At 34.6% G+C, this 27,342-nt stretch overlaps 1 protein-coding gene across 5 annotated transcripts in view; it reads right to left on the reverse strand.

Moving 5' to 3' along the window:
* Window positions 1-1,216: 1,216 nt before the first annotated feature.
* LOC141536645 (androgen-induced gene 1 protein) overlaps window positions 1,217-27,342 on the reverse strand; it is a 30,429-nt gene continuing 4,303 nt past the window's right edge. For 3 of the 5 annotated variants that reach the window (XM_074257303.1, XM_074257302.1, XM_074257300.1), the window contains exons 2-6: window positions 21,808-21,997; window positions 8,602-8,739; window positions 7,909-8,126; window positions 7,584-7,844; window positions 1,221-1,917 (exon numbers count right to left, since the gene is read on the reverse strand). In XM_074257303.1, coding sequence (XP_074113404.1) covers window positions 7,643-7,844; window positions 7,909-8,126; window positions 8,602-8,739; window positions 21,808-21,966 — 717 coding nt within the window. In that variant the 5' untranslated portion in view covers window positions 21,967-21,997 and the 3' untranslated portion in view covers window positions 1,221-1,917; window positions 7,584-7,642. Of the gene's footprint in view, window positions 1,918-7,583; window positions 7,845-7,908; window positions 8,127-8,601; window positions 8,740-21,807; window positions 21,998-25,145; window positions 25,268-27,342 lie in introns of those variants that run through there. The other 2 variants (XM_074257304.1, XM_074257305.1) reach the window with 2 other exon arrangements.

The following is a 27,342-nucleotide window of genomic DNA, read 5'->3' on the forward strand; positions in this document are numbered from 1 at the left end:
GAGGCAAAAGGTTGGGCGACTTACCAAGTATGAGCGGATTCGTGATGGTGAATAAAGACTGGCCGAAACCGGGTGCCACCACCGGGTCAAATAATGATACCCTTCGTTCACTCTAGCCTAGATAGCGAGCTAGAGTGAGCGGAAAAATGGCAGGATAGCCGAGCGAGCTAAGTCATTATGTTAATAGTTCGTTCGTACATCTTGTCGTGAGGCGAGGGTTCGAGCCCCGACGGTTGATAGAATAGTTCCAACGCCAACCGTCGGGAGTCGCTCCGGTAGCCGACTTGTACTGGCATGGGTTTTCTCTGTGGTTTCACCATGTCACTATTCCAACAGCCATTAGAAAGAGGTGAGGAAGAGAGTAAATGCAGTACAGGAAGCACAAGTCGATCCACAGCCGCAAAAGTTATGCAGTTATTATAAAAATTTGAATGCAGGAAAAAGTTTGAACGCAGTAAAGTGATAAAATTGTAATAGAACAGTTCTGATACTGTTGTACAATGTAAAAAATCATTACTACTACTATGTACGGGTCAAACGGATATTGATAAAAAAATTGAAAAATTTGACCGAGAGCCTACTATTCCGAAGGCAGACGATTCCTTACTTTGGTCGAATTCAAAAAGGCACAAATTTCCAATCTTCGCCAGTTTTGCGAGAAGATTTTTAGATATTTCTTTTTCTAGTATACTTTTGAAGCGAGTTTTTTCTACTGCAGCCAACGTAACTTCTGCGAAGAAAAGAAGCTGTTTGTCGCCAGAAAATGCGAATTTATTAATATTTATTTATCAAAACAAAGATATTGTTGAAATAATTGATTAAAATAATGTTATGTCTAAATTATATATTTAATTAAATTGTTCATGTTTGTTGCTGACATTAAATAATATGTGATAAACCAATTTATAATCAAATTTTATCATTGCAATATTTAAATGTAGATATTATATATAGATACTTGATAAAATATTCAATTAACTATTTGGTTGGCTTTTAGCCTTTGGCTAATTAGCTCAGCTAATTTAAGATAACCAGCTAAGCCAAACAACCAGCTAGCAAATTAGTTTGGCTAACTTTTTTAACCGGCTAAATTATACAACCCTAAAATTTTTAAATCAATTATTAAATAATGTGACACTGAACGTATTTAATTTTTCGATATTTATTTATTAATTTAATTTTTAAAATATAATTCGGTGTTCTATAAAAAAATTTAATCACAACATATCATTTTTAGCCATTTATTAATTTTCACATCTATAAATTGATACCATTAAATGATGAATTTTAAATTAGAAACTGTGTTTATTTAAATGTTTCAAGTGATAACGCTTGTTATACTATTCATTTTAATTACAATGGAAAATAAATTATTGATAAGTTTATATTACTTTTTTTTTTGTTAAGTTTTATTTATATCAATAATAATAAACTATAATTGTACAAAAATCTTGTAAAAAAAACAAAAATTTTTTCTGTATGACTTATAAATTGCTTTAAAAATCGTCATAAATTCTTTAGGCACTATAATTTTTTTTATTAAGTCGCTAAATCTAACTTGTGATTAATTTTCATGGTTATTTTTACCTTATGCACTTGGCTCCAAACAATTTTTTTTTTTTGTGAAATTCATTTAAGTCGCTCATCGTGTTAGAATATTAATGACTTTTCTAGCATATCAGATCCCCGCTTAACATTGTTAGGAATTATTATTTATTGATCTTCATAGAGTATTTATAACGTAATAACCTATTAGTAATGTATTTTTCAAAATTTACCACCTTGAAGTATTTGAAGGATGAAGAAATCTCTACTTTTTTACTACCCATATACTTGCATAAATCAGTTCACTGAAACAGCAATTTTATATTTTCTTCACTATACTATTAGTATAATATGACTTTCTATTGAAGATATCTGAAAAATCAGTGTATTTTCATTATATTTATTGAATGATTTTATAATTATTGAAAGAATTTTTTAATTATAAAGATACTTTTATATGTTAACTTGAGATTGCTAATTTAGATATATTTTAAAATAATTTTTTATATTTTGTTGATCTAAAAACAATATTGTTTATTGTTGTAAATTTCGAGTGAACCCATAAAACATCATTACTGAACTTATTAGTTTGCTTCTTTTTTTAAATTAATTGTGAATGTATAAAAAAAATTGTTCTGAAACACTTAGGTGAAATTTGCAAAAAATGTTTTATATCATTCTGTTACTTAACAATTGTACAAGCAAGTTTCAAATACTTAATAGCATGTTTAATAGATTTCGAATATGTTTTCGACAATTACACGTACAGTAGAATACAAAATACTATAGAACGAAATCATATAAAGACACAGTTTACATCAGAGTTTCTCAAAATGCCTCGAGAAGGATCTAATGATATAACTATTTCTGTTACACCTTTTAGCTAGAAACGAATCGGCTCAGTGATGCTCAGTTCTACATAAAAATATTAAAACAGAGACAGTTATGTATAGTAGGGTGTCCGTAATTTTTCAAGTTGATTTTTTTTTTTCGCTGCCGCCCCCCTGGATTTTTAGTTCTTGACCAAAAAAAAAATTTCTGACGTAAATAAAATCTTAATTACCAAATTAAACTCTGCTCAAATCGAGTCCTTGGTGGAAATAAGATTCTGTCAGTAGTCTGAATCATTATTGTGGGACTCTGAATCAGAATGCCACCAGTCTGAATCTCTCTGAAAATGTTGTAATGAGAGTCGGTAAGATAGATAAAAGCAGATGTTATTGTTTTAGGTTATTATTTGACGTAAATTTTGGACTCTGCAAGAAGACTAAATCAGATTTATTCAATGCTGTTTACAAAATTTCAAATGTGAAAGAATCAGACTTTTTCAGAGATATTATGAAGTAATATTAATAACTTTTATTTCTTGAAATAACGATATCAATTTATCGTTGTTATAAACAAATCATTTTATAGCGAATCTATATTTTCCCAAAGAGTTATTAAGAGTTGATAAGATTTATTCAGTTTAACAGTAAAAAAAAAGAGATTATTTATTTTCAAAAAATTTACTTATCAGAACTGGATAAAATTAAAAATTAAAATATAAACAAGAATCAATGCATGTTTTGTGAATATTTTTTTTTTTTTTTCAAATTATATTTTCATTACAAAAATACTTCAATGGGCATCAAATCGCTCATAGTTGAGCAAGTCAAAACATCAACAGCAAATAAAGTGCAGTTGCTGCTGAATACGGATACTACTCGAAGAGTGAATCCAATCAGTATTTAATTGAGACTATCACATGGATAAATTAACTTTCTAGGTAGGAAAGAATTTTCTAACTGCACGCGATCTGCTAGAATTTATTGATACTAAGTATATTTTAGTCCACGAATTTACAATTGAAATCTTTGAGTATTCTTATTTTCGATAAAATCAATCCTTTAAAAGTTATTTGTGGTTTAAGTTGTGTTTATGGTTATTATCATAGTGTTTCAGTCTTGTTATAAAGTCTCATGTGTTATAGTCATTTATTTCATCTATAAATGTGTAACAGGGTAAAATTACCCTTAATCGATAAATCGCCATCACGCCGCGATCAATTAAATTAATTAACATCTGAAAAATTCGTTTATTTAATCGTTATAATTTTATAACAATTAATTCAAGAAAGAATGATTAATTTTATGCTTGAAAAATAATCGACAAGCATATTCTCGTGGAATTTCGGTCAAGCGTTGATATATCTGCATCACAGTAATTTCAAATACCCAAGGTCAATGACTACCAAACTAGCGAATGTTTTAGAATCAAAAATGAGTCCTTCGACTTTTGTCGATTTTTATAATTTATAAATTTACATGAAATTTTCATCGAAAATGATATTAAGAATTATTAGTTGAATTATTTTATCTGGCAGAATAGTTTATCATGTATAAATTAATTAATTTGGGCTTAAGTCCATGGATTTAGACGAATTAAAATTATTGAAAATTAATAATTAACAGCGTGGACATTAAGTCCAAGAATTTAGTTATTTTATGTTGAAGAATTTCACTAATAATTTTGGTTATAATTAATTAATTTTCATCGTCGAGTTTCGAATAATTTTTGAATTTGATTATTAATTATTAATTGAGATTAAATTAATTATCAAAAATAATTCTCGGCTAGAACAATTTTTATGTCGGCAGATTATTAAGACCTTTGTCGTCATATTTTTAATCTATGAATTCAAGATATTAAGACTTCTGGCAATTAAATATTTATTGTTGTATTATTAAGACCACGGCAATAAATTAGTATCAAAAATAAATTAGCAGTCGAAAACTGAGAATTTGGAATAGTTAGTTCAAGGTTAATTGAAATTTGGTTTTTAATTGAAAATTATTGTTTTATTAAATACTAATGATTGAATGATTAAATTTGATAATTTTGTAATCATATTAATTATCATCAAATTTCTTAAAATCAATTTATAAATCAATTAAGCAAAGTGTCGGATATGTGTGTGAAGATTTGTATGGGTAATGTGTGATAGAGAGTGTTAATAGTGTTAAGTTGGCTCTGGTTAGCCGATATAGTTAGGCTAGACGATCTCTGTCACACTGCAGTCTTTGTGCAGAGTAATTAAATAGTTCTGGTTAGCCGATAGTTAGGCTATAGATAATAAGTTTTAATTAATTATAGTGTGAGTGTGTGAGTGAAATTTTGTTAATCTTTTATAAGTACTTCTTTTGTTAATTTTTATTGTTAATAAATATCGATATATTGTTAATTAATTATTTATCATTCAACAGCACCTTCCTCCACTCTCTCAACCCTAAGATAAGATTTCTCAGCTCTGGACCGATTCCAGGAACCGTGATAATAAACCTGGTGGCGCCCTAATAATTATTGTTGTTTATTGTTAAATTGTTAGTTTGTTTATAAATTGATTGGGGGCCAATCTGAGCCGATAAAACTGTTACAAATGTTCCAAAAATTTTATTAAAAAGATTAACAGTTACAGTACAGTTAATAATGCGATATATCGAATACATTCTTAATAATATTGCCACTTATTTGTATTTTTTCTGTCTCTATTTACATTTATTTGTTAAGCAATTTTTAGTCGCATTTTTAGAGTACCGATGAAATCAAATTTTACAAACCAGGTGCATTTCACTATGCACGATAGATGTCAAAAGCAATTTATTCGCTGAAAATATATATTTTTCGAGATATTTTCGAGTTCGATCTTGAAACGCAACAAAATCTTTCGGATATTTGTTCACTCATACACGGATAAAAATTTTAAATTGACTCAAGATCAAGAATCTTGAACCAATAACACCATTTTGAAGAAAATAACACTCTCGAGTCAAGAAGAAAAATTCTTAATTTAAGAAAATTTTCTTGAATCAAGAATTATATCTTGACTCAAGAAATTCTTTTTCTTCAAAATTGTGTTTTTGGTTCAAAATTATTGCTTTTGAGTCAAGTTAAATTTTTTTTTAGTGTAGTATTTATTTATGTGTCATTTTGGTTTGTGACACCTCTTTCAGGATCAGCTCCATACCAAGATTTAAATTATGTCAAGACTGTGCATCAGTACAGGACGACTGATAAGAAAATTTCTGAGGCAGTATTGCACAAAATCCAAAACCATCGGTGGTATTTAACTGGTGAAAAAACTGCTTAGGCTTTTTTTGATTCAAATATGTCACTTCACGTAAAACGAAAAATGATTTAGGTAGTTGGATCATGCAAGGCATATTTCAATAAAATTACGAATTTTTTTTTTTGAAAGATAAATATATTAATAATTCACTACAAAAATTTCAAATCAATTTACCATACTGTTTTTAAGTAATCAATTTTCGAAATTGCATTATTTACGCGCAGAGGTATAGAGAGATGGAGAAGTTAGTATGAAATTATTTGCATCACTCGAGTGGTACGGAAAACCACTTAAAACCAGTTCGGCATCCCCATGACATATCAAACTTAAGGAATCTACGAGACTTTCCTAGTTACGCTCAAGTTTGGCCGAACTTCAGCAATTATTTATGGTTACTGTTATTACAAATCAATCCGGCATTTCTATAATATGCCAGACTTCGGCAATGCCACACAATTTCATGATCACAACCAAATTTAGAATATTTTCGGCATGCCAATTTTCGTTCTGCCTACCTTGGTTTTCATGAGGTGCAACCTAGGCAGGCCTAAGTTAGGCAAGCCAAACTTGTCCCTCACTAATTCTTCGGTATTTCTGACTACAATTTCTAGTCGGGTAGTTTGACATACTATTAGTATGCCTGACTTGCATGAAGTCACGGTTACCGAAGATTTGCCGAAGTTTAGTTTGCCAAACTTGGGCATGGCTTGGAAAGCCTACGGTAGTTCGAAGTTTGACATGCTATTGGTATGCCTGACTTGCATGAAATCACGATTATCGAAGATTTGCCGAACTTTGGCTTGCCTATAGCGGAATTAATAAGGTGTGAATTAAGCTTGCCAAAGTTCGGAAAGCCAAACTTGCCCCGAGTTGATTGTTCGGCAATGCCTCACGAAATTTTTAGTCGGGTAAGTGGCAATATTACTAAGAATGTATTCGATATATCGCATTATTAACTTTACTGTAACTGTTAATCTTTTTAATAAAATTTTTGGAACATTTATAGATGAAATAAATAACTATAACACATGAGACGTCATAGCAAGACTGAAAAACTATGATAATAACCATAAACACAACTTAAACCACAAATAACTTTTACAGGATTGGTTTTATCGAAAAATTATAAGAGAACTTTTTTGTAAAGTATTCAATTTCCCATCAGAATATGCGTCGATCATAGTCGGTAGTGGCATTTTTTCGAAGGAAAAAAATTAATTCCAAAAAGTTCCAAATTCCCATGTTATTTAAATAGGAAATGTAACTCGATTTGGGCAGGGTTTAATTTGGTAATTAAGATCTTATTTATGTCAGAATTTTTTTTTTTGGTCAGGAACTAAAAATCCAGGGGGGTGGCAGCGAAAAAAAAATCAACTTGGGAAATAATGGACACCCTAATACATTGTGTAGGAAAACGTAACTTGAAAGATTTTCTAGGCTTTGCTACAAAGCCATCGACTGGTGTCTTTAAAAGATTTCTTGTGCAAGTCTTCTGCATTTACTGTATATGTATGATTGCTGGAAGCATATTTAATCATTCATTTAAGATATGCATTTCAAATGCTTCAAATCAAAGCTTTATCAAGTTTTTTTTTCGCAGAAATTTACATCTCAATAAAGAAGCAGACTCATAAAGGTTTTGTGAAATATATTTCTACTAATATACTGCAATATTATTGTGTAAAAATTATTATGCAAGAAACTTTTATACATTTTTGAGGTAAATTAAAGATTTTAAACCGATGCGACAGTTCAAGAGAGTATCAAAGTGAACTTGTCGAGCTCGAAGATCTCTATAATTTACTTTTAGGTACATTTTTGAGTGCTTTGAGTTTAGAAATATCATGAACTGTTTTATGAATATCTTTCTTGTGGTTACTGATAAATCTACATATAAATATTTCTTAATATTATCATAATAAATATTTACCTCTTTTAAACTAGAATATAATATCATCCAATATCACATTTTGGTGCTATTAAGTAACGTTATTTTGATTTGGTCATACTCTTTTCATGATTCTTCGATTTCTTACTACCCCAAATTAAACCGTCAATAACTTCACCTGCGTAATAAAGTAATCCAGTGAACCCAAATAATGATATGAAAAATAGGATTCGTAAAGGCCATGATAATACTTCCATAACTGGATATACCCAAACTCCACTTTTATAATAAATTATATGTATCCTGAAAATTTATGCCAAATGTATTATCCAATGTTTAGAATAAATAACAAAAAGGCAGTTCTTACCATATAAGGTATGAAATCATAAGAGCATAGAGTCCAATGTACCCGGATTTTTTTTTTGGATACTGTCTCGGCGCACTTATCATTTCAAGTACCGTTGTTATCATAATCATTGTATGCATTAAATGGTTCAACCACCATGGAAAATATGGATCGAGAGCTTTAGGAAGCACCAATTCACGGTCAAAAAACATCAATGACCAAAATGTTATACCTACAAACTATGATAAATATATCTACTATAAAGTTTTTAAGAGACTTAAAATCAAGTTGGAGAATTAAAGTTATGCAAGAAATTTTTTTGTCATATCTGCTCAGAAAGTTTAACTCTCAAGCCCAGAGTAGTGTTCGTAAAGTTATTCACTCCAGGAGAATTTATCACGTTAGTTTTTTATTCCAGTTTCAGCCGTTGAAACTAATTTGATAATAATGATTTTTTTTTACGACTAAACGAAAATGATAATAATTGTAAATTGCTTAAAGACATTAAAATAAAACTTTTAGCAGTGACTCTATAGCTCGATCTATCTATTAGATTCATTGTAATCAAACCTAAGGTAAATAATTATAGTTAATGATTTTTATATTAGTTAAATTCATCAATTTTTTCTATAAATAAAAAAAATTTAGCTTTCAATTTTTTCAAGATTAATTTTCTGAGCAACAGCAACAAATATATCTATTTCTCATACTCACCATGGCAAGTGGAAAACTAAACGTGGCATGGAAGTAGTCTTTCATTCGCCGTAGCAATGGGGTCTGTTTTGGTGCGACTTTATTAGTTCCGTAAATATCATTAAGAATACATAAAAAGAAAAAAACAGCTTGAATTATCTGGAAATAATCAATAGTTGTTAAAAGATATGAAAAGCGTATTATCTATATGTCTGAAGCTTTCATAAAAAATATTCTATTTATATAGGAACATGAATTTTGTTTTTGGTATAGATGTATATTAAAATTAACAAAAAATGTTATAGTCTAGTCGAGAAGTGAGTTTCCTGCGAAAAATCGATCCAAGCCTCTTAAAAATATGGCGATTGGTGCATTGGATTCAGAATTTAATTCTAAGAAAGAGATATTTTTTAATTTATCCACCATTAAAAATTTCAATTGTTATAAACAAAAAAGCTAGTCTCCATTTCGTAGTTATAACTTTAAAAATATTAAAGATTCTGAAATATAAAAAAAGAAAATTCAAGTAATATAAGTCTCGACTCTAGGAGTTGTAGCTCCATTATTTATAATTTTAATTTAACATTGAAAATTGGGCTCCGCGCGGCCGTTTCGGTGCCTAGGCGTTGTTGCTAAGCAAAGTATGCAATACAAAATAATTTTTTTATAACATTCAATATTAATTTAAAAATCTGAATAAATTGTAGTATCATCTAGATACTTAGGAATATAGCCCCGCCAAAAAAAAAATTTTAGATTGATTTTTGTTTAAGTTATTCAATTGTTAATTAACTAATTTTTCATAGACTTGAGTTTTCATAAAATCTCTTATAAAAGTTTAAAAAATGTGTCTATAAATTTTTTTTCTTTTGCGAGCTTTTGTTATATAAGTGATGAAAAAGACCGCATAGTAAAAGTTTATAAAAGTTTTTTCATTTGTTTATAATGATTTTTCAAAATTATCAAATTTGAAAATTCAAAAAATAGTGTTTTATCTAACATTCATCAGACTTTTTGACCCGAAGAACTCAAAAGCATAGAACAGCTAGTATTTGAGCTCGGAGAGCTTAGAAATAAAAAAAGCATATTTTTGAACTCAAAGAACTCAAAAACATTATAATGTGTTGAATTGAGCGCTTAGGTACAGAATTGGCGGGAAGTTGCAGGGATAGCCTTTTGGAGAATGGTGTTGAGGCTGTTGAGGCAAATGCAACGGAACTTAAGTAGTCTGCTGCTGATGAGGCTGTCCTACTCCGTTTTGCTTGTGATTAAGTTGCTCATCAGCTTGTGGTGACTGGGCTATCAGAGGTAGACGGCGAAGATGTCAAGGAGCTGTCTAAGTCGCTGATCAAAGTGCTTGATGCTGCATTGGGTGGAGATGAATTCTTGGATGCAAAATTTCAGAATTGGGAAAAAGCGCCATATTGCAGGCTCACGCCGCAGTGGTCTTGCAGGACCTCGCTCGATCATCATCTCTATGAAGAGTAAGAATGTGTGCAAAAAAGTGATTGATGCTAAAAAGGGTAAACCTGACTTGATCTCAAAACAGGTTAACCAATCTATACCAGACAGTAAGGTTTATATCAACTATCGGCAGCCAGCTCAACTTCCCCAGCTGAGGGATCGTGTGCTGAAGGCTTTTCCAAATGTAGATCGCAAGCATGTCTGGATTGCTGATGGGGCTATATTTCGCAGAAAATCAAAAAATGATCGGCCAGTGAGAATTCTACCGTCTACAAATTTGCAACGACGATCTATTTAACTATTTGGATCTCTTACAACGTCAAATATAGCTAATAATAATGATCGTACTTTGCTGAACGTCTGCTCACTCAATGCTCAGTCTCTAATGACACATTTTTGCGAGTTCCGAGAATTCTTCAGGGTAAACCCATACCATGTGATAAGAGTTGTTGAGACATAGCTTTGTGATGCGATGCCAGACTGCCAAGTTGACATACCTGGATATACGATGTCGCGTGTTGATCGGCAAAGCAAACGCGATGGCGGTGCTGTTCTCTATGTTTGAAAGGAGCTTAGCGTACGTCTTCTTAGTACATCTACTGGAGTTGGAGAGGTCATATTACCAGAATATCTTATTGCAGAAGTGTAGGGTCCGTCACAACATGAAATCTTGGTTGCTATTGTATATCGGCCTCCAAAAGCAGGCTATATGCGCATGTTCGAGGGTGACTTTGTACCCAGGATGATCAGTTACAAGTTTGTGAGTGTACTTGGTGATTTTAACGCGGACTTGTTAGTAAATAATGACAAAGCTCTTAGGCTATGTGACTTGTTTACGAATACACACATGAGTATTGTTTTCCTTCAGCTTCAAAAACAAGCATCCAAAAGCTGAAAGGCATTTATTAAAGTGTTTATGGTGGAAAGAAGCTGACTTTGCCTCAGCATCTGAGATAGTAGATGCAAATCTGCATGAGCTTGACAAGGATTAGGAAGGTACTTTACAAACGGTTGACTTGAGATTAAATAAGCTGAGTAGCTTGCTTAAAGACGTTGTTAATCGGTGTGTTCCCGAGCGTCGTCCAGCACCGTGGATCACGCGAGAATTACGCGACATTTGCAAAGAGCATGATAGGTGCTATCGTCGGTTCAAGAGGAGTAGTCATCGCCTAGCTTGGAATAAATATGTTACTTTACGTCGTCAGGCTCAATCGTTTTGGAAGAAAAATCAAGCAAGTTATTTGCAAACAGTGTTTAGTCGTGCCGGGCATACAAATCAATTCTGGAGTGAAATAACAAAGCAGTTCTGGAGTGAAAAAACAAAAGGAAAAAATTTTCAGATTAAAAGTTTAACAATTACTGCACTTTCAATGTTAATGTTCGTGTTACAAAAAATTGTTATATATCTAATTGATACTTTATTGAAAATTCGCGATAAAAATTTTTGGACCCTGGATTATTGTTCATTAATCTATCCTGTAGGGACCTGAATTTTTTCAATTTTTAATTTTCATATTTAATAAGTTTAAATAATATTTATTCTTTGAAGGTCCGAAGGGGACGTAGCTTGCGCAAGATGGAGTATCCGTTGTCGGGCGTATTTTCAACCCAATAATAATAATAATAATAATAATAATAATAATAATAATAATAATAATAATAATAATAATAATAATAATAAGCGATGCTTGCTACGTGGCCTCCAAGCGGCGCATCGCGGGAAACGCAGACCATAACATCAGGTCTGTAGGCGAACGACGTAGCCCGTGCAGTGGGCCAACTACCCACTGCATGGAAATAACTGAGTTACCACAAGATACCAACTCAGAAGTGCTCCCCACAACCGGTCCTTTTCGGATGAGGACCATTCATCAGGTGGGAGGAGCACGCCGGACCCGATGAATGATGACGACCCTGGCGCCTTAAGGACTTACTTTAAGTGGACGGAGGAACTGAGAGTCGATCTCTTGGTGTGCTACCAACGTAGCGAGCCGGGGGTGAGCGGCTATATGGCCCGGATGCACACTCTTTGGAGTGATATGCATCCGGAGCTAGCGCATTTTACGCCCAAACACCTGCGTAATTATGCCGCTCATCTTCGGCGAAATAGAAGATCGCTTGTGCCGGACAGAAGGCAGTCTAATAGACTTTCCTTTCCGGCGCAACTACACCAAGAGCGACGCCGTTCCTCCTTGGACAACAACAATCCCTTTGTAGGACGGCAAGTAAGTATATCTAAAAAGATAACTTACTCCCAACAACAGCTTGACGCGGTAAACGAAGATCTCCGTGCAAACATCCTGGAGGATTCCACCCTGCTCACTGTGAGCCAGGTTGTGTATGGTGCAGCAGTTTCGGCTTTTCCGAGAGAGAGACAATGTCTCTCGATCGAGGCAAGGTTGAAACAGCGCATCTCACAACTTGGCTTGAAAATTGACATGTCCCGGAAACAGGTCTCCCGCATTCAGTGTGTGATTGAGTACGACACAACTCAAACACCATACACGCCCCGAATTCGGCGCATTGCTGCTGAACTTCGGTGGCGTCATCACACACTGAACAAGAGTACTCTTCATGTCATCAAGGAAGAGTCTCTTAATAAATTGCGGGCTCTAGTGGCTGCTAAAAAGTCATTAGAGAAAAGGCTGAAGCGGTTGGTCGACAACTCGTTGTTTCAATCCAGCCCTTCACGGTTTCTGACACCAAAGACCGATGTTACCGGGAATTATCCAACACCTGAGCGGGTGGAAGCTTTTTGGACTGAGTTGTATGGAGATCAACCAAACGTGAACGCCAACACTCCAGCTCTGCACGACTTCAAAGTATTCTGTCGGGAACACCGTCGACAGAATGCTGATGAAGAAAGCCCTGCAGTCAGTGTGGATCAAGTTCGTTCAGCTCTAAATGGCAGCAAAAATTGGGCTGCCCCGGGACCAGACGGCATTAATGTCTTTTGGTGGAAGAAGTTTACTTCTACCCACCTCCATCTGGCCCGCATATTTACATCATACATTAGAGCTGACGATCCGATTCCGGACTGGCTTGTAGAAGGGCGAACCGTACTGATACCTAAAAAAGGTGACTTGTCTGACCCTAAGAATTTCAGGCCTATCACCTGCTTGAATGCGGTTTATAAAATTTTTACAAAAATTTTAAATAACCGTATCTTGCAGCAGATAGAGCCTGTATGGCAACAGATATATGAACAACGTGGCAGTAAAGAGGCCTGTCAGGTTGCAAGGAGAACCTGATAGTGGATCGATGCGTCTTACAAGATGCGATCTACTATCAACGCAACCTGTCTGTCAATGGCTTGGATTGACTATCGCAAGGCATTTGACTCAACTCCACATGAGTTGATTTTATATCTACTCAAATGCCTGGGAGTCAATCCCGAAATAGTGGAATGTATTCGGCGTACAATGCAGCTCTGGCGAACGCGATTTCCCATTGGAAGTGGAAACGCATTGCACGTAACCGGAGTTGTAGAGTACAAACGAGGGGTCTTCCAAGGCGATTCCTTGAGCCCTCTGCTGTTTTGCATTTCACTGCTGCCTATATCTGTTGTTCTCCGTAAAACTCATGGGTACTCTGTGGGGCCTCCGGGTGATCGAAACTATTCGATTACCCATCTGCTTTACATGGATGATCTGAAGTTGTATAGCGTAGGGTGGGTCAAAAAAATCGAATAATTTATTTTTGATTTTATACTCTGAAAAATAGGTTCGTAGACACCTAAAAAGAATTCTCTTCAAGTATAAGCTCTTAATTATAACGGGAAGGTCCTCCGCTTTGCGGGTTTCTATTTTTTTCGAATAATCAGATAAAAAAATTTATATCTCGCTTCCAACTGCTTGGAAAAATATTCCGTGGCATAGATTTTGTGAGAAATTGAATGCTTTACAAAAAAGGTCTCTTATGACTTTTTCAAAAACTCAACCGATTAAAAGATATTCATTGTTGAAGTTTGGCTATTTTAAGGAAAATATTCGTTTTTATTATGAATTTTATAAGTCGATGAAAAAAATTATTTCGGATTGCGGAACTCATGATTTTGTAGGAAATTTACTGCTCTACAAAAATGGTCTCTTATGATTTTTGATTAAGTGAAGCCGTTACGAGATATTCATCGTCAAACATTAACGAATATCAATATTTCCAGTTTTTGATCAATAATTCGATAAATTTTAATTTAAACTATGAGTTTCAGGAAAATTTACATAAATTTGAGTTTCGATCGATAAAGAAATGTTATAATAAGTTAGATAAAGAATTATTGGAATTATCATTGATTTTCCTTGGAGAAATGCCTCAAGAAAAGATTTCTTTCAAACGTCCTGGTGCTGTTCATCATGCTAGATGGATGGCTAAGGCCATTTATAGTTTGAAAATGTATCTATTCAGAGATGAATTCAAACTCTCTCAGAAAGAATTGCATGGTCTTCGTCATTTCTGTATTTTTATAGTCACATTGTATTTAAAAGCTTGGTTTTCATCAACTTCTGCAACAACTGCTGCTTATCATGACTTGCAGTTTATGAAAAATTTATTGGAGTACAAACATATCAATCCTTTGATTTCTTCAGCTACGTGTGAAAAAATGATTTTGCACTTATGGTATTTGAGCGATGAACTTGCCATTTTATCACTGTTTGACGATGGCGTTCCATTAGAAGTAAAAAAACGTATTGTTGAAGCTGTTAATACTCGTGAAGGTACAGATTCTAAAGCTAAAAGATTTGTAATTGCTAAAAAGATTTGAATTCATTGGCGCAGAGAACTCTGAGTGACTTTGTGTCTAAAAAGTCATTAAATCTTTTCAAAATCTTCGATCTACCGTATGACTTTCTTGATGTCGATGTTGAATTATGGCCTACTAATGAGAGTTATCTCGAAAATAAAGAATACTTTCAACAACTAAAAGTTGTCAATGATTCAGCAGAGCGAGCTGTTGCATTAGTCAGTGAATATAATCAATGCTTGACAAAAATGAAGAACAATTCCAGTACTTATTACAAGTTGTCAAAGAACATCAAAAACATTCCCAAATTGTAATAAAAGAAATTATTTATAGTAATAGCGTACTGTTATGTTAAAAATATAGACAATTATATTGCAATTGATAATTCAATAAAAAATTTATCTATAAAAAAGTTAAATACTGGTTGTTTCTCACTTGATTCAATACTTTTCATATTAAATTTGACAAAGAAATATGTCATTCATTTCAAATTAAACTAATCATTGGCTATATGTCGAAAAAAATGCTCTAATTTCTTGTTTTAATGCAATCAAACAAGCTCAAGACTGAAAACAATATTAAAAAAATTGTTTATAACATTTCTTTATCGATCGAAACTCAAATTTATGTAAATTTTCCTGAAACTCATAGTTTAAATTAAAATTTATCGAATTATTGATCAAAAACTGGAAATATTGATATTCGTTAATGTTTGACGATGAATATCTCGTAACGGCTTCACTTAATCAAAAATCATAAGAGACCATTTTTGTAGAGCAGTAAATTTCCTACAAAATCATGAGTTCCGCAATCCGAAATAATTTTTTTCATCGACTTATAAAATTCATAATAAAAACGAATATTTTCCTTAAAATAGCCAAACTTCAACTATGAATATCTTTTAATCGGTTGAGTTTTTGAAAAAGTCATAAGAGACCTTTTTGTAAAGCATTCAATTTCTCACAAAATCTATGCCACGGAATATTTTTCCAAGCAGTTGGAAGCGAGATATAAATTTTTTTATCTGATTATTCGAAAAAATAGAAACCCGCAAAGCGGAGGACCTTCCCGTTATAATTAAGAGCTTATACTTGGAGAGAATTCTTTTTAGGTGTCTACGAACCTATTTTTCAGAGTATAAAGTCAAAAATAAATTATTCGATTTTTTTGACCCACCCTAGTATAGCGCTGATAAAGATCATCTACAAGCGGCCCTCAACATCGTAGCAGAGTACACACGAGATGTCGGAATGTCTTTTGGGTTGGACAAGTGTGCGGTCGTACATCTGGCGAGGGGTAAGTGCTCTGATACTGGTGATGATGTCGAATTAGTGGATGGGAGCGTCTTAAGCCAATTAGACGCCGGGGAGTTGTATAGATATCTAGGAATGGAAGAGCACTGCATGCATGCGGTCTCTGAAGTCCGAACAACTCTCCAGAGCGAGTATGTTAGGAGACTCCGGAAAATTTGGTCCTCCGAACTTTCCGGCAAAAACAAAGTCTCAGCTACTAACATGCTCGCTGTCCCAGTCTTACTATACTCTTTCGGTGTCCTGAAATGGACCCGAAAGGATTTACGAGATCTCGACATCAAAACCCGTAAGATCATTAATATGAATCGGAGCATGCACCCCAATTCATCAGTCGCCAGATTATACCTCTCCCGGTCCATCGGTGGGAGAGGTTTGCAGAGTTTGGAGCGGCTTCACGACCGTTTGGTCCTGGGTTTAACTCACGAAGTTGTCAATTTCACTGCAGACGAGGATGACTTTCTTATGCAAATTGTACATAAACATGAAAATGCGCATAAGGGGTCATTCTTGTATAAGGCAGCAATATATGCGGCAAGAACCCTTGGTCTTGGAGAAATAAACGCTCTTATGGAACTCCGAAAGGAGGAATTTAAGAGCGTCATCAGGAACGCCGAGGAAAAACTACTCCTTGGCGAACTGATGGACAAGTCCATGCACAGCGTGTTCTTTAAACACGTGCGTGATCATGGCTTGTCCATCCAGCTGACGTTTTCCTTCTTAAAGTCAGCGGGCCTGATGTCCGAGACTGAAGGGTTCATATTTGCCTGCCAAGATGGTGTCATTAACACTCTTGAGTACCGTAGCAAGGTGCTCCAGGTGCAGCTTCCGGACACGTCCTGTAGGAGGTGTAGACAACATCCGGAGACGCTTATGCACCTTTTGTCGGCATGTCCAGTGCTGGCGAGAGGTGCATATATCCAGCGTCACAATGCTGCCCTGAGAGTACTGTACTACTATCTTCGTCATTGCTACGGTATTGACGTGACACCAGTGCTGCCTTATTTGCCAGGAGATATTCCCCAGGTTGTTGAGAATGACAGTTGCAAAATTTATTGGAACATGCCATTTGCAACAACCCGGCGGATAGATCACAATAAACCTGATATTGTGCTCTTCGACAAGGCCACTCGTGACATTTATGTCATTGAGTTCTCGGCCCCGGCTGAATACAACATCTCAGCCAAAGAAGAGCACAAAAGACAAATATATCAGGATCTCCTGTTTGAAATTGGCAAACTTTACCCAGGTTACCGTGTCAAGCTTGTCGTCCTGATTGTTGGCGTCCTAGGAGGGATGAAACAGTCTTTTGTATCCTCACTTGCCAAAGTTCCAGCTTGCTCATCAAAAGCTGAGTTCTTGGCAGTTAGGATGCAGAAGGCTGTTTTACTTGGTTCTCTCCGTCTCTTAAGGGAAATGACTTTGGCCTGCTGTGATCACTAACCGCCTTGTTGTGCGTAGTGGTCCAGCAGTAACGGATGGAGCTCAGGCTGGGCCCTCGGAGAATCGGACTCCGGGGATAACCCCCCTGAGCATTTAATAACAAAATAATAATAAGCGATGCTTGCTACGTGGCCTCCAAGCGGCGCATCGCGGGAAACGCAGACCATAACATCAGGTCTGTAGGCGAACGACGTAGCCAGTGCAGTGGGCCAACTACCCACTGCATGGAAATAACTGAGTTACAACACATCAACTCAGAAGTGCTCCCCACAACCGGTCCTTTTCGGATGAGGACCATTCATCAGGTGGGAGGAGCACGCCGGACCCGATGAATTATGACGACCCTGGCGCTATAAGGACCAACTTTAAGTGGACGGAGGAACTCAGAGTCGATCTCTTGGTGTGCTACCAACGTAGCGAACCAGGAGTGAGCGGTTATATGGCCCGGATGCACACTCTTTGGAGTGATATGCATCCGGAGCTAGCGCATTTTACGCACAAACACCTCCGTAACTATGCCGCTCATCTTCGGCGTAACAGAAGATCGCTTGTGCCGGATAGAAGGCAGTCTAATAGACTTTCTTTTCCGGCGCAATTACACCAAGAACGACGCCGTTCCTCCTTGGACAACAACAATCCCTTTGCTGGACGGCGAGTAAGTATATCTAAAAAGATAACTTACTCTCAACAACAGCTTGACGCGGTAAATGAAGATCTCCGTGCAAACATTCTAGAGGATTCCACCCTGCTCACTGTGAGTCAGGTTGTGTATGGTGCAGCGGTCTCAGCTTTTCCGAGAGAGAGACATTGTCTCTCGATCGAGGCAAGGTTGAAACAGCGCATCTCACAACTTGGCTTGAAAATTGACATATCCCGGAAACAGGTCTCCCGCATTCAGTGTGTGATTGAGTTCGACACAACTCACAGAACATACACGCCCCGAATTCGGCGCATTGCTGCTGAACTTCGGTGGCATCATCACACACTGAACAAGAGTACTCTTCTTGTCATCAAGGAAGAGTCTCTTAATAAATTGCGGTCTCTAGTGGCTGCTAAAAAGTCATTAGAGAAAAGGCTGAAGCGGTTGGTCGACAACTCGTTGTTTCGATCCAGCCCTTCACGGTTTCTGACACCAAAGACCGATGTTACCGGGAATTATCCAACACCTGAGCGGGTGGAAGCTTTTTGGACTGAGTTGTATGGAGATCAACCAAACGTGAACGCCAACACTCCAGCTCTGCACGACTTCAAAGTATTCTGTCGGGAACACCGTCGACAGAATGCTGATGAAGAGAGCCCTGCAGTCAGTGTGGATGAAGTTCGTTCAGCTCTAAATGGCAGCAAAAATTGGGCTGCCCCGGGACCAGATGGCATTAATGTCTTCTGGTGGAAGAAGTTTACTTCTACCCACCTCCATCTGGCCCGCATATTTACATCATACATTAGAGCTGACGATCCGATTCCGGACTGGCTTGTAGAAGGGCGAACCGTACTGATATCTAAAAAAGGTGACTTGTCTGACCCTAAGAATTTCAGGCCTATCACCTGCTTGAATGCGGTTTATAAAATTTTTACAAAAATTTTAAATAACTGTATCTTGCAGCAGATAGTGCCTGTATGGCAACAGATATATGAACAACGTGGCAGTAAAAGAGGCCTGTCAGGTTGCAAGGAGAACCTGATAGTGGATCGATACGTCTTACAAGATGCGATCTACTATCAACGCAACCTGTCAATGGCTTGGATTGACTATCACAAGGCATTTGACTCAACTCCACATGAGTTGATTTTATATCTACTCAAATGCCTGGGAGTCAATCCCGAAATAGTGGAATGCATTCGGCGTACAATGCAGCTCTGGCGAACGCGATTTCACATTGGAAGTGGAAACGCATTGCACGTAACCGGAGTTGTAGAGTACAAACGAGGGGTCTTCCAAGGCGATTCCTTGAGCCCTCTGCTGTTTTGCATTTCACTGCTGCCTATATCTGTTGCTCTCCGACAAACTCATGGGTACTCTGTGGGGCCTCCGGGTGATCGAAACTATTCGATTACCCATCTGCTTTACATGGATGATCTGAAGCTGTATAGCGCTGATAAAGATCATCTACAAGCGGCCCTCAACATCGTAGCAGAGTACACACGAGATGTCGGAATGTCTTTTGGGTTGGACAAGTGTGCGGTCGTACATCTGGCGAGGGGTAAGTGCTCTGATACTGGTGATGATGTCGAATTAGTGGACGGGAGCGTCTTAAGACAATGAGACGCCGGGGAGTTGTATAGATATCTAGGAATGGAAGAGCACCGCATGCATACGGTCTCTGAAGTCCGAACAACTCTCCAGAGCGAGTATGTTAGGAGACTCCGGAAAATTTAGTCCTCCGAACTTTCCGGCAAAAACAAAGTCTCAGCTACTAACATGCTTGCTGTCCCAGTCTTACTATACTCTTTCGGTGTCCTGAAATGGGCCCAAAAGGATTTACGAGATCTCGACATCAAAACCCGTAAGATCATTAATATGAATCGGAGCATGCACCCCAATTCATCAGTCTCCAGATTATACCTCTCCCGGTCCATCAGTGGGAGAGGTTTGCAGAGTTTGGAGCGGCTTCACGACCGTTTGGTCCTGGGTTTAACACACGAAGTTGTCAATTTCACTGCAGACGAGGATGACTTTCCTATGCAAATTGTACATAAACATGAAAATGCGCATAAGGGGTCATTCTTGTATAAGGCAGCAATATATGCGGCAAGAACCCTTGGTCTTGGAGAAATAAACGCTCTTATGGAACTCCGAAAGGAGGAATTTAAGAGCGTCATCAGGAACGCCGAGGAAAAACTACTCCTTGGCGAACTGATGGACAAGTCCATGCACAGCGTGTTCTTTAAACACGTGCGTGATCATAGCTTGTCCATCCAGCTGATGTTTTCCTTCTTAAAGTCAGCGGGCCTGATGTCCGAGACTGAAGGGTTCATATTTGCCTGCCAAGATGGTGTCATTAACACTCTTAAGTACCGTAGCAAGGTGCTCCAGGTGCAGCTTCCGGACACGTCCTGTAGGAGGTGTAGACAACATCCGGAGACGCTTATGCACCTTTTGTCGGCATGTCCAGTGCTGGCGAGAGGTGCATATATCCAGCGTCACAATGCTGCCCTGAGAGTACTGTACTACTATCTTCGTCATTGCTACGGTATTGACGTGACACCAGAGCTGCCTTATTTGCCAGGAGATATTCCCCAGGTTGTTGAGAATGACAGTTGCAAAATTTATTGGAACATGCCATTTGCAACAACCCGGCGGATAGATCACAACAAACCTGATATTGTGCTCTTCGACAAGGCCACTCGTGACATTTATGTCATTGAGTTCTCGGCCCCGGCTGAATACAACATCTCAGCCAAAGAAGAGCACAAACGACAAATATATCAGGATCTCCTGTTTGAAATTGGCAAACTTTACCCAGGTTACCGTGTCAAGCTTGTCGTCCTGATTGTTGGCGTCCTAGGAGGGATGAAACAGTCTTTTGTATCCTCACTTGCCAAAGTTCCAGCTTGCTCATCAAAAGCTGAGTTCTTGGCAGTTAGGATGCAGAAGGCTGTTTTACTTGGTTCTCTCTGTCTCTTAAGGGAAATGTCTTTGGCCTGCTGTGATCACTAACCGCCTTGTTGTGCGGAGTGGTCCAGCAGTAACGGATGGAGCTCAGGCTGGGCCCTCGGAGAATCGGACTCCGGGGATAACCCCCCTGAGCATTTAATAACAAAATAATAATAATAATAATAATAATAATAATAATAATAATAATAATTGCAAAAAATTTGACTTTCTAAGTCGAATGAAGAGTATTTCTGACTTAATAAGACTTTTTCGGACTTTTTAAAAAAATAACAAATTTTATGAACTATGATTCGTACTTATTAAAATTTTTTCACAGTTATTTCAGAGAAATTTTTCTACAAGGGTATGATGTATTAACGATATGTTAGAATTATGACGATGAGCATTTTTTGACACGGCTTCTTTTTTCTTTTATAATTATTTTTGACGTTGAGAGTTCTCATTAATGATTTTTTGATAGTGAAAATTACTCCATAAATGAATTTTCATACTTTGTTGTTGTAGTTTCACGATTAGTTGAAATTTTAATTTAAATAATGATTCATAGAATTTTTAATCAATATGCTAAAAAATATCAATAAACTCTGTATTACATACTAATTTATAAGATTGTAAATATAATGATCTACAAAGATTTTAATTATAGTACCAACCGCATTCCAGAATGTGAGAAATTTGAATTTGCCACCATAGCCTCCGTGCATCTTAATTATGCCTTTTGGGACAATAATGAAGTTGAAATCATAATAAACTGAGAAGGCAAACTGAATACAGGAAATCATGTGAAATCCAATGAGTAAGGCTTGCGACATTTTTTGTTATAATCAGTATTCTTCAATTTATCTGAAAAATAATTGAAAATTAGTCTGCTTAAATAATATTAGGATTTTACAGTCAATACTAAAAAGAATGAGAACAATTTTTATAAAATCATGCAAAAGTCAGAAAACTGAGTTTTCATCAGATCTCAACCTTTTGAGGTTTTAACAAACTCTTAAAACTATTTTCACGATGATGACTGAATAATCAATGTGTGTAGAGTGCATTTTGGGCATTACATTCTAAATTATCAGTTTTTAAGCATCATATCTTTTTGTTGGTTAGTTTTCCGATGTGTTTTTAAATGGATTAAAAGAAGCTTACCAGTAAATTTTCAGCTATTAATACTCAGAGTTGGTAAGTTATAAAATAAAAAAAATGAAGATTAAAATTTGTAAATTTCAAGATAGATTACAAAAATTAAGAATTTCTAATTCACATAAAGGTGCTTTTTCATGCTGATGCTCGACGCTGGCGTAGAGCGTCAGATAAGGTCACGTGGTATAATTTCGACTTAAAAGCCATCTTAAATTAATGCAACGTCAAAGCTAAACATTGTTTAGCTTCCCTTGTGGAAATATTCCTCTGAAAAAAGTCTTCAAAACTCTTTATAAGACTTTCTGAAAGTCAACATAACCTTAAATAAGGAAAAGGAAGAGTTTAAAAGTCTTCATAACTTTACAAAAACCTACAAAAGTCAAATATTCCCATAAATTTCGGAATTTTCGCAAGAGTTATGAAGAGTTAAAAAGACTTTCTCTGATTTTTTCAAAAAAAAAATATTAGCAAAAAATATGACTTTTAGGTAAAAGGAAAACTTTTTAAATAAAAGTACGAAATATATAAATCATGAATTTGGTTGGTATGAAGTGAAATATTTTATTTTTTTTTTTTTTTTCATAGCTGTAGTGGATAACAATATCCGAACAAAAACAGTTTCACTGTAAAAAAATCGTGCCAAGTCCGCGTTCATAAGACTATTAAGAAAAAAAAATTTTATTTCTTTACAAAAAGATATAAAATAAAAAATTAAAAAATCCAAGTAACCGATATGGTTGTATATGATTTTCGAAAATTAAAAGAAAATTTTTGTAAATTTAAAAATTAAAAGCAACAATTTTGGAACGTACTTAGTGTGCGTTATTGTGTACTTCAATTTTTTTTAAGTGTCCTAGCAGATACAATTTAGGAATTTCATAAAAAGTGAAATATTTCGTAACTACACACACTAAGTACGTTCCAAAATTGTTTCTTTTAATTTTTAAATTTACAAAAATTTTTTTTTAATTTTCCAAAATCATATACAACCATATCGGTTACTTGGATTTTTTAATTTTTTATGTTATATCTTTTTGTAAAGAAATAAAATTTTTTTTTCTTAATAGTCTTATGAACGTGGACTTGGCACGATTTTTTTACAGTGAAACTGTTTTTGTTCGGATTTCAGTTTTTTTTGTAATTATAATAAAAATTGACAATTTTAATTTAATACATTTCCGGTGGCAAACTATTCCCTTTAAGCTATAGTTCATGTAAAAGTTATTCTTGCGCTGCCTGGTGTGTGTAATTGCATGCTGTCAAATATCTTTTTTTCACTGTAGTTTCCCATCTATTATAAGATTAGCATGCATCGTTATATTATTTAGTCTCTGGCCGTCCGCTTTTTACATAAGAAAAAAGTTAAAATCTAAAAATCTGGGTCGCTATAGTTTGTGCTGATTATTTTTAATAATTTTAAATAGAAATTATAAAGATAATTGATAATAATCAAGTAATACGCGTAATAAAAAGCATGAACTACTATTATAAAATATCATATAAAAAAAAAAAATCAAATTAAATTTGAAAGAAAACTTGTAACCTCAAAAAACGATTCTGCCTACGATATATACACACTCGGTAGTCTGACTTGAGAACGGAACTTGGCGCCAGATTCTACCGAATCTGTTGATTATAAATATCAATTCTTACATATTCAAATGTAATTTTAGGCTTATCAAAGTGCCTTTTACAGTAAGTAGTAACATTTTTTATTTTCGCGTACAATTTTTACAGTTTTCTGTCTGGACCATATATATCAGTACATTTTATACGGTTATTTTTGAAATGTTCTTTTTTCTGACTATAGAAAAAATGTGATTATTGAATTTTTTTCCATGAGCGCATTAATAAGTACACGACAATTTGTTCATACTTCCACTAGCATAACGTATTAATTTTCGAATTTAAAACTTTTATTTTTTCTCTCATTTTTTTTCTCAAAATTTTATTTTTTCATTTTTATCTTAATTGAGTTTGGCAAATCTTGTAACTTTGATATTTTGAACAGTTGAAATTTCAAAAATTCATATTTTTGTACTGATATGGTCCAGACAGAAAACTGTAAAAATTGTACACGAAAATAAAAAATGTTACTACTTACTGTAAAAGGCACCTTGATAAGCTCAAAATTACATTTGAATATGTAAGAATTTATATTTATGATATTGTTATCTACTACAGCTATGAAAAAAAAAAAAAAAATAAAATATTTCACTTCATACCAACCAAATTCATGATTTATATATTTCGTACTTTTATTTAAAAAGTTTTCCTTTTACCTAAAAGTCATATTTTTTGCTATTTTTTTTTTTTTAAATCAGAGAAAGTCTTTTTAACTCTTCATAACTCTTGCGAAAATTCCGAAATTTATGGGAATATTTGACTTTTGTAGGTTTTTGTAGTTATGAAGACTTTTAAACTCTTCCTTTTCCTTATTTAAGGTTATGTTGACTTTCAGAAAGTCTTATAAAGAGTTTTAAAGAGTTTTGAAGACTTTTTTCAGAGGAATATTTCCACAAGGGTTTCTAAAATTTTTAAATTTTATTGTTTTTTTTTTTCGGCGTTTTGAAGCTTGACGCTCTAATATTCGACTTTGCATTAATTTTAGATGGCATTCCAGTCAAAATTATACCACGTGACCTTATTTGACGCTCGAAGCCAGCGTCGAGCGTCAGCGTGAAAAAGCACCTTAAAAAAGAAATTAATACATTTTTTTACGTCTTGAAATTTAGTTATCTATTAGAAGAAATTAAGAATACTCAAAGATTCCAATTGTAAATTGGTGGACTAAAATATACATAGTATCAATAAGTTCTAGCAGATGGCGTGTGGTTAGAAAATTCTTTCCTACCTAGAAAGTTAATTTATACATGTGACAGTCCAAATTAAACACCGATTGGATTCACTCTTCGAGTAGTATCTGTTTCCAACAGCAAGTGCACTTTATTTGCTGTTGATGTTTTGACTTGCTCAACTATGAGCGATTTGATGCCCATTGAAGTATTTTTGTAATGAAAATATAATTTGAAAAAAAAAAAAATATTCACAAAACATGCATTGATTCTTGTTTATATTTTGATTTTTAATTTTCTCCAGTTCTAATAAGTAAATTTTTTGAAAATAAACAATCTCTTTTTTTTATTGTTAGACTGAATAAATCTTATCAATTTATAAGAACCTTTTGAGAAAATCTAGATTCGTTACAAAATGATTTGTTTATAACAACGATAAATTGATATCATCATTTCAAGAAATGACAGTTATTAATATTACTTTATAATATCTCTGAAAAAGTCTGATTCTTTAACATTTTTAATTTTGTCAACAGCATTGAATAAGTCTGATTCAGTCTTCTTGCAGAGTCCGAAATTTATGTCTAATAATAATCTAAAACAACATCCGCTTTTATCTAACTTACCGACTTTTATTATAACATTTTCAGAGAGATTCAGATTGGTGACATTCTAATTCAGAGTCCCACAATACTGATTCAGACTACTGACAGAATCTTATTTCCAGTAGGAAAATTATTTAAAAAATTTTTAATAGTATATTGTGTGACTAGAGATGAAACAAAACGATTTCGGACCAGAGTGAAGTTGCCTGTCCCAGCGAAGCGGGGGCTGGCATCACTTGGTCTGAAATCGTGTTTCATGCCACGTCACACATTATATCTTTCATATAAGTTGCATTAAAAATGCTAGTTTCAATGTCTATAGCCAACCAGAACTAGATAGTTTCAGACGAATAGCGGAATAAATTCAAGAAAGTAATAGCTCATTTTTTATTAAATATTATTCGTAAATTGAATAGTTGTTTTTTGTCATTTATGCTTAGTAACAGAATTATAATATGTCAGTACAGCTAACGGTTAGAATGACAGTTCTAAAGGTATAAAATAAACAAACGATTGATAGAATTGAAAATAAAGCTGCAACTTCATTTCGCGAACAGTAAATCGTCATTTTCTACCTGCCGGGAAGAAAATAATTGATTAATGCCCGGCAACAGTAGCATTGGTCTGAAATTGACTAGTTTCGGTTGGCTCTACAGACATTGAAACTCGCATTTTCAGTGCAGGTTACATGAAAAATACATATTTTTCAACAAGATTCCACACACGTACACACAAAACTGTGTGACTCAAAAACATCATCGTAAAAATCGACAGAAAATTTCAAAATAAGAAGATATAGATGAAAATTTGATTTTCGAAAATCTGTGTAGAAACAATAACTTTCTAATATTTGAAAATAATTGATGTTATAGTGGGAATTGATAGTGGAATAAGGTAATTTTGGGTCTTAACATACATGAGGGTATGGAAATTAAAGCTTATTTAAAGAGGTTTAAGGGGCAGTTTTTAGAAATTCGATAATATATTGTTACGTTCTAGCAAATTTTAAATAATTCATAAATTTTATTCATCAATGTTAACACTAATAACATATGACTCGAGGTATTTCATGACGGAAAAACCTCGAGATAAGAGATTATTTGAATGTCAACGCAGCTCAATAGACTAAACAGTCTACGTTGTGGAACTTGGACAGCGCTGATGTTCTTATAGTGTCACCTGAGATGCAACGTCGCTAAAAACTATTGTAAAAACCAATTGTAAAAAATTATTGAAAAGCATTCTGTACACTGATAGAAAAACAATCTTGATTCAAGAAACTTTTTTTCTTCAAAATTTGAACTCTTGAAACTAGATATAGATATGTTTCTTTCAAGAATTTTTGTCTCTTGGTTCAAGATAGGCGATAACATTGATTCAAGATGTTACCGACTTGTGTTAAGAATGGCTTTTTTTTGAGTCATTAATTTACTTATTTCCAAGAAATTATTTTTTTTTTCGATATAACAATTAAAGACTATTGAGTTTTTGAAATTAACTGTGATGAATTATTTTAAGTTTTTTAAATGATAATGTTATTTTGGTTGAAAAACTAAATGTATCGATTGAAGATAACATAGCTCTTAAGCCAAGAAAATCTAAATCAAAAGAAGAAATTCTTAAAGCAAAATAATCATTTGTCTTCCAAAAT

The sequence above is a fragment of the Cotesia typhae genome, unplaced genomic scaffold, assembly GCF_013202065.1.
Source record: "Cotesia typhae breed Kobodo isofemale line unplaced genomic scaffold, CoteBio_Ctyphae scaffold_152, whole genome shotgun sequence".
Lineage (NCBI taxonomy): Eukaryota > Metazoa > Arthropoda > Insecta > Hymenoptera > Braconidae > Cotesia > Cotesia typhae.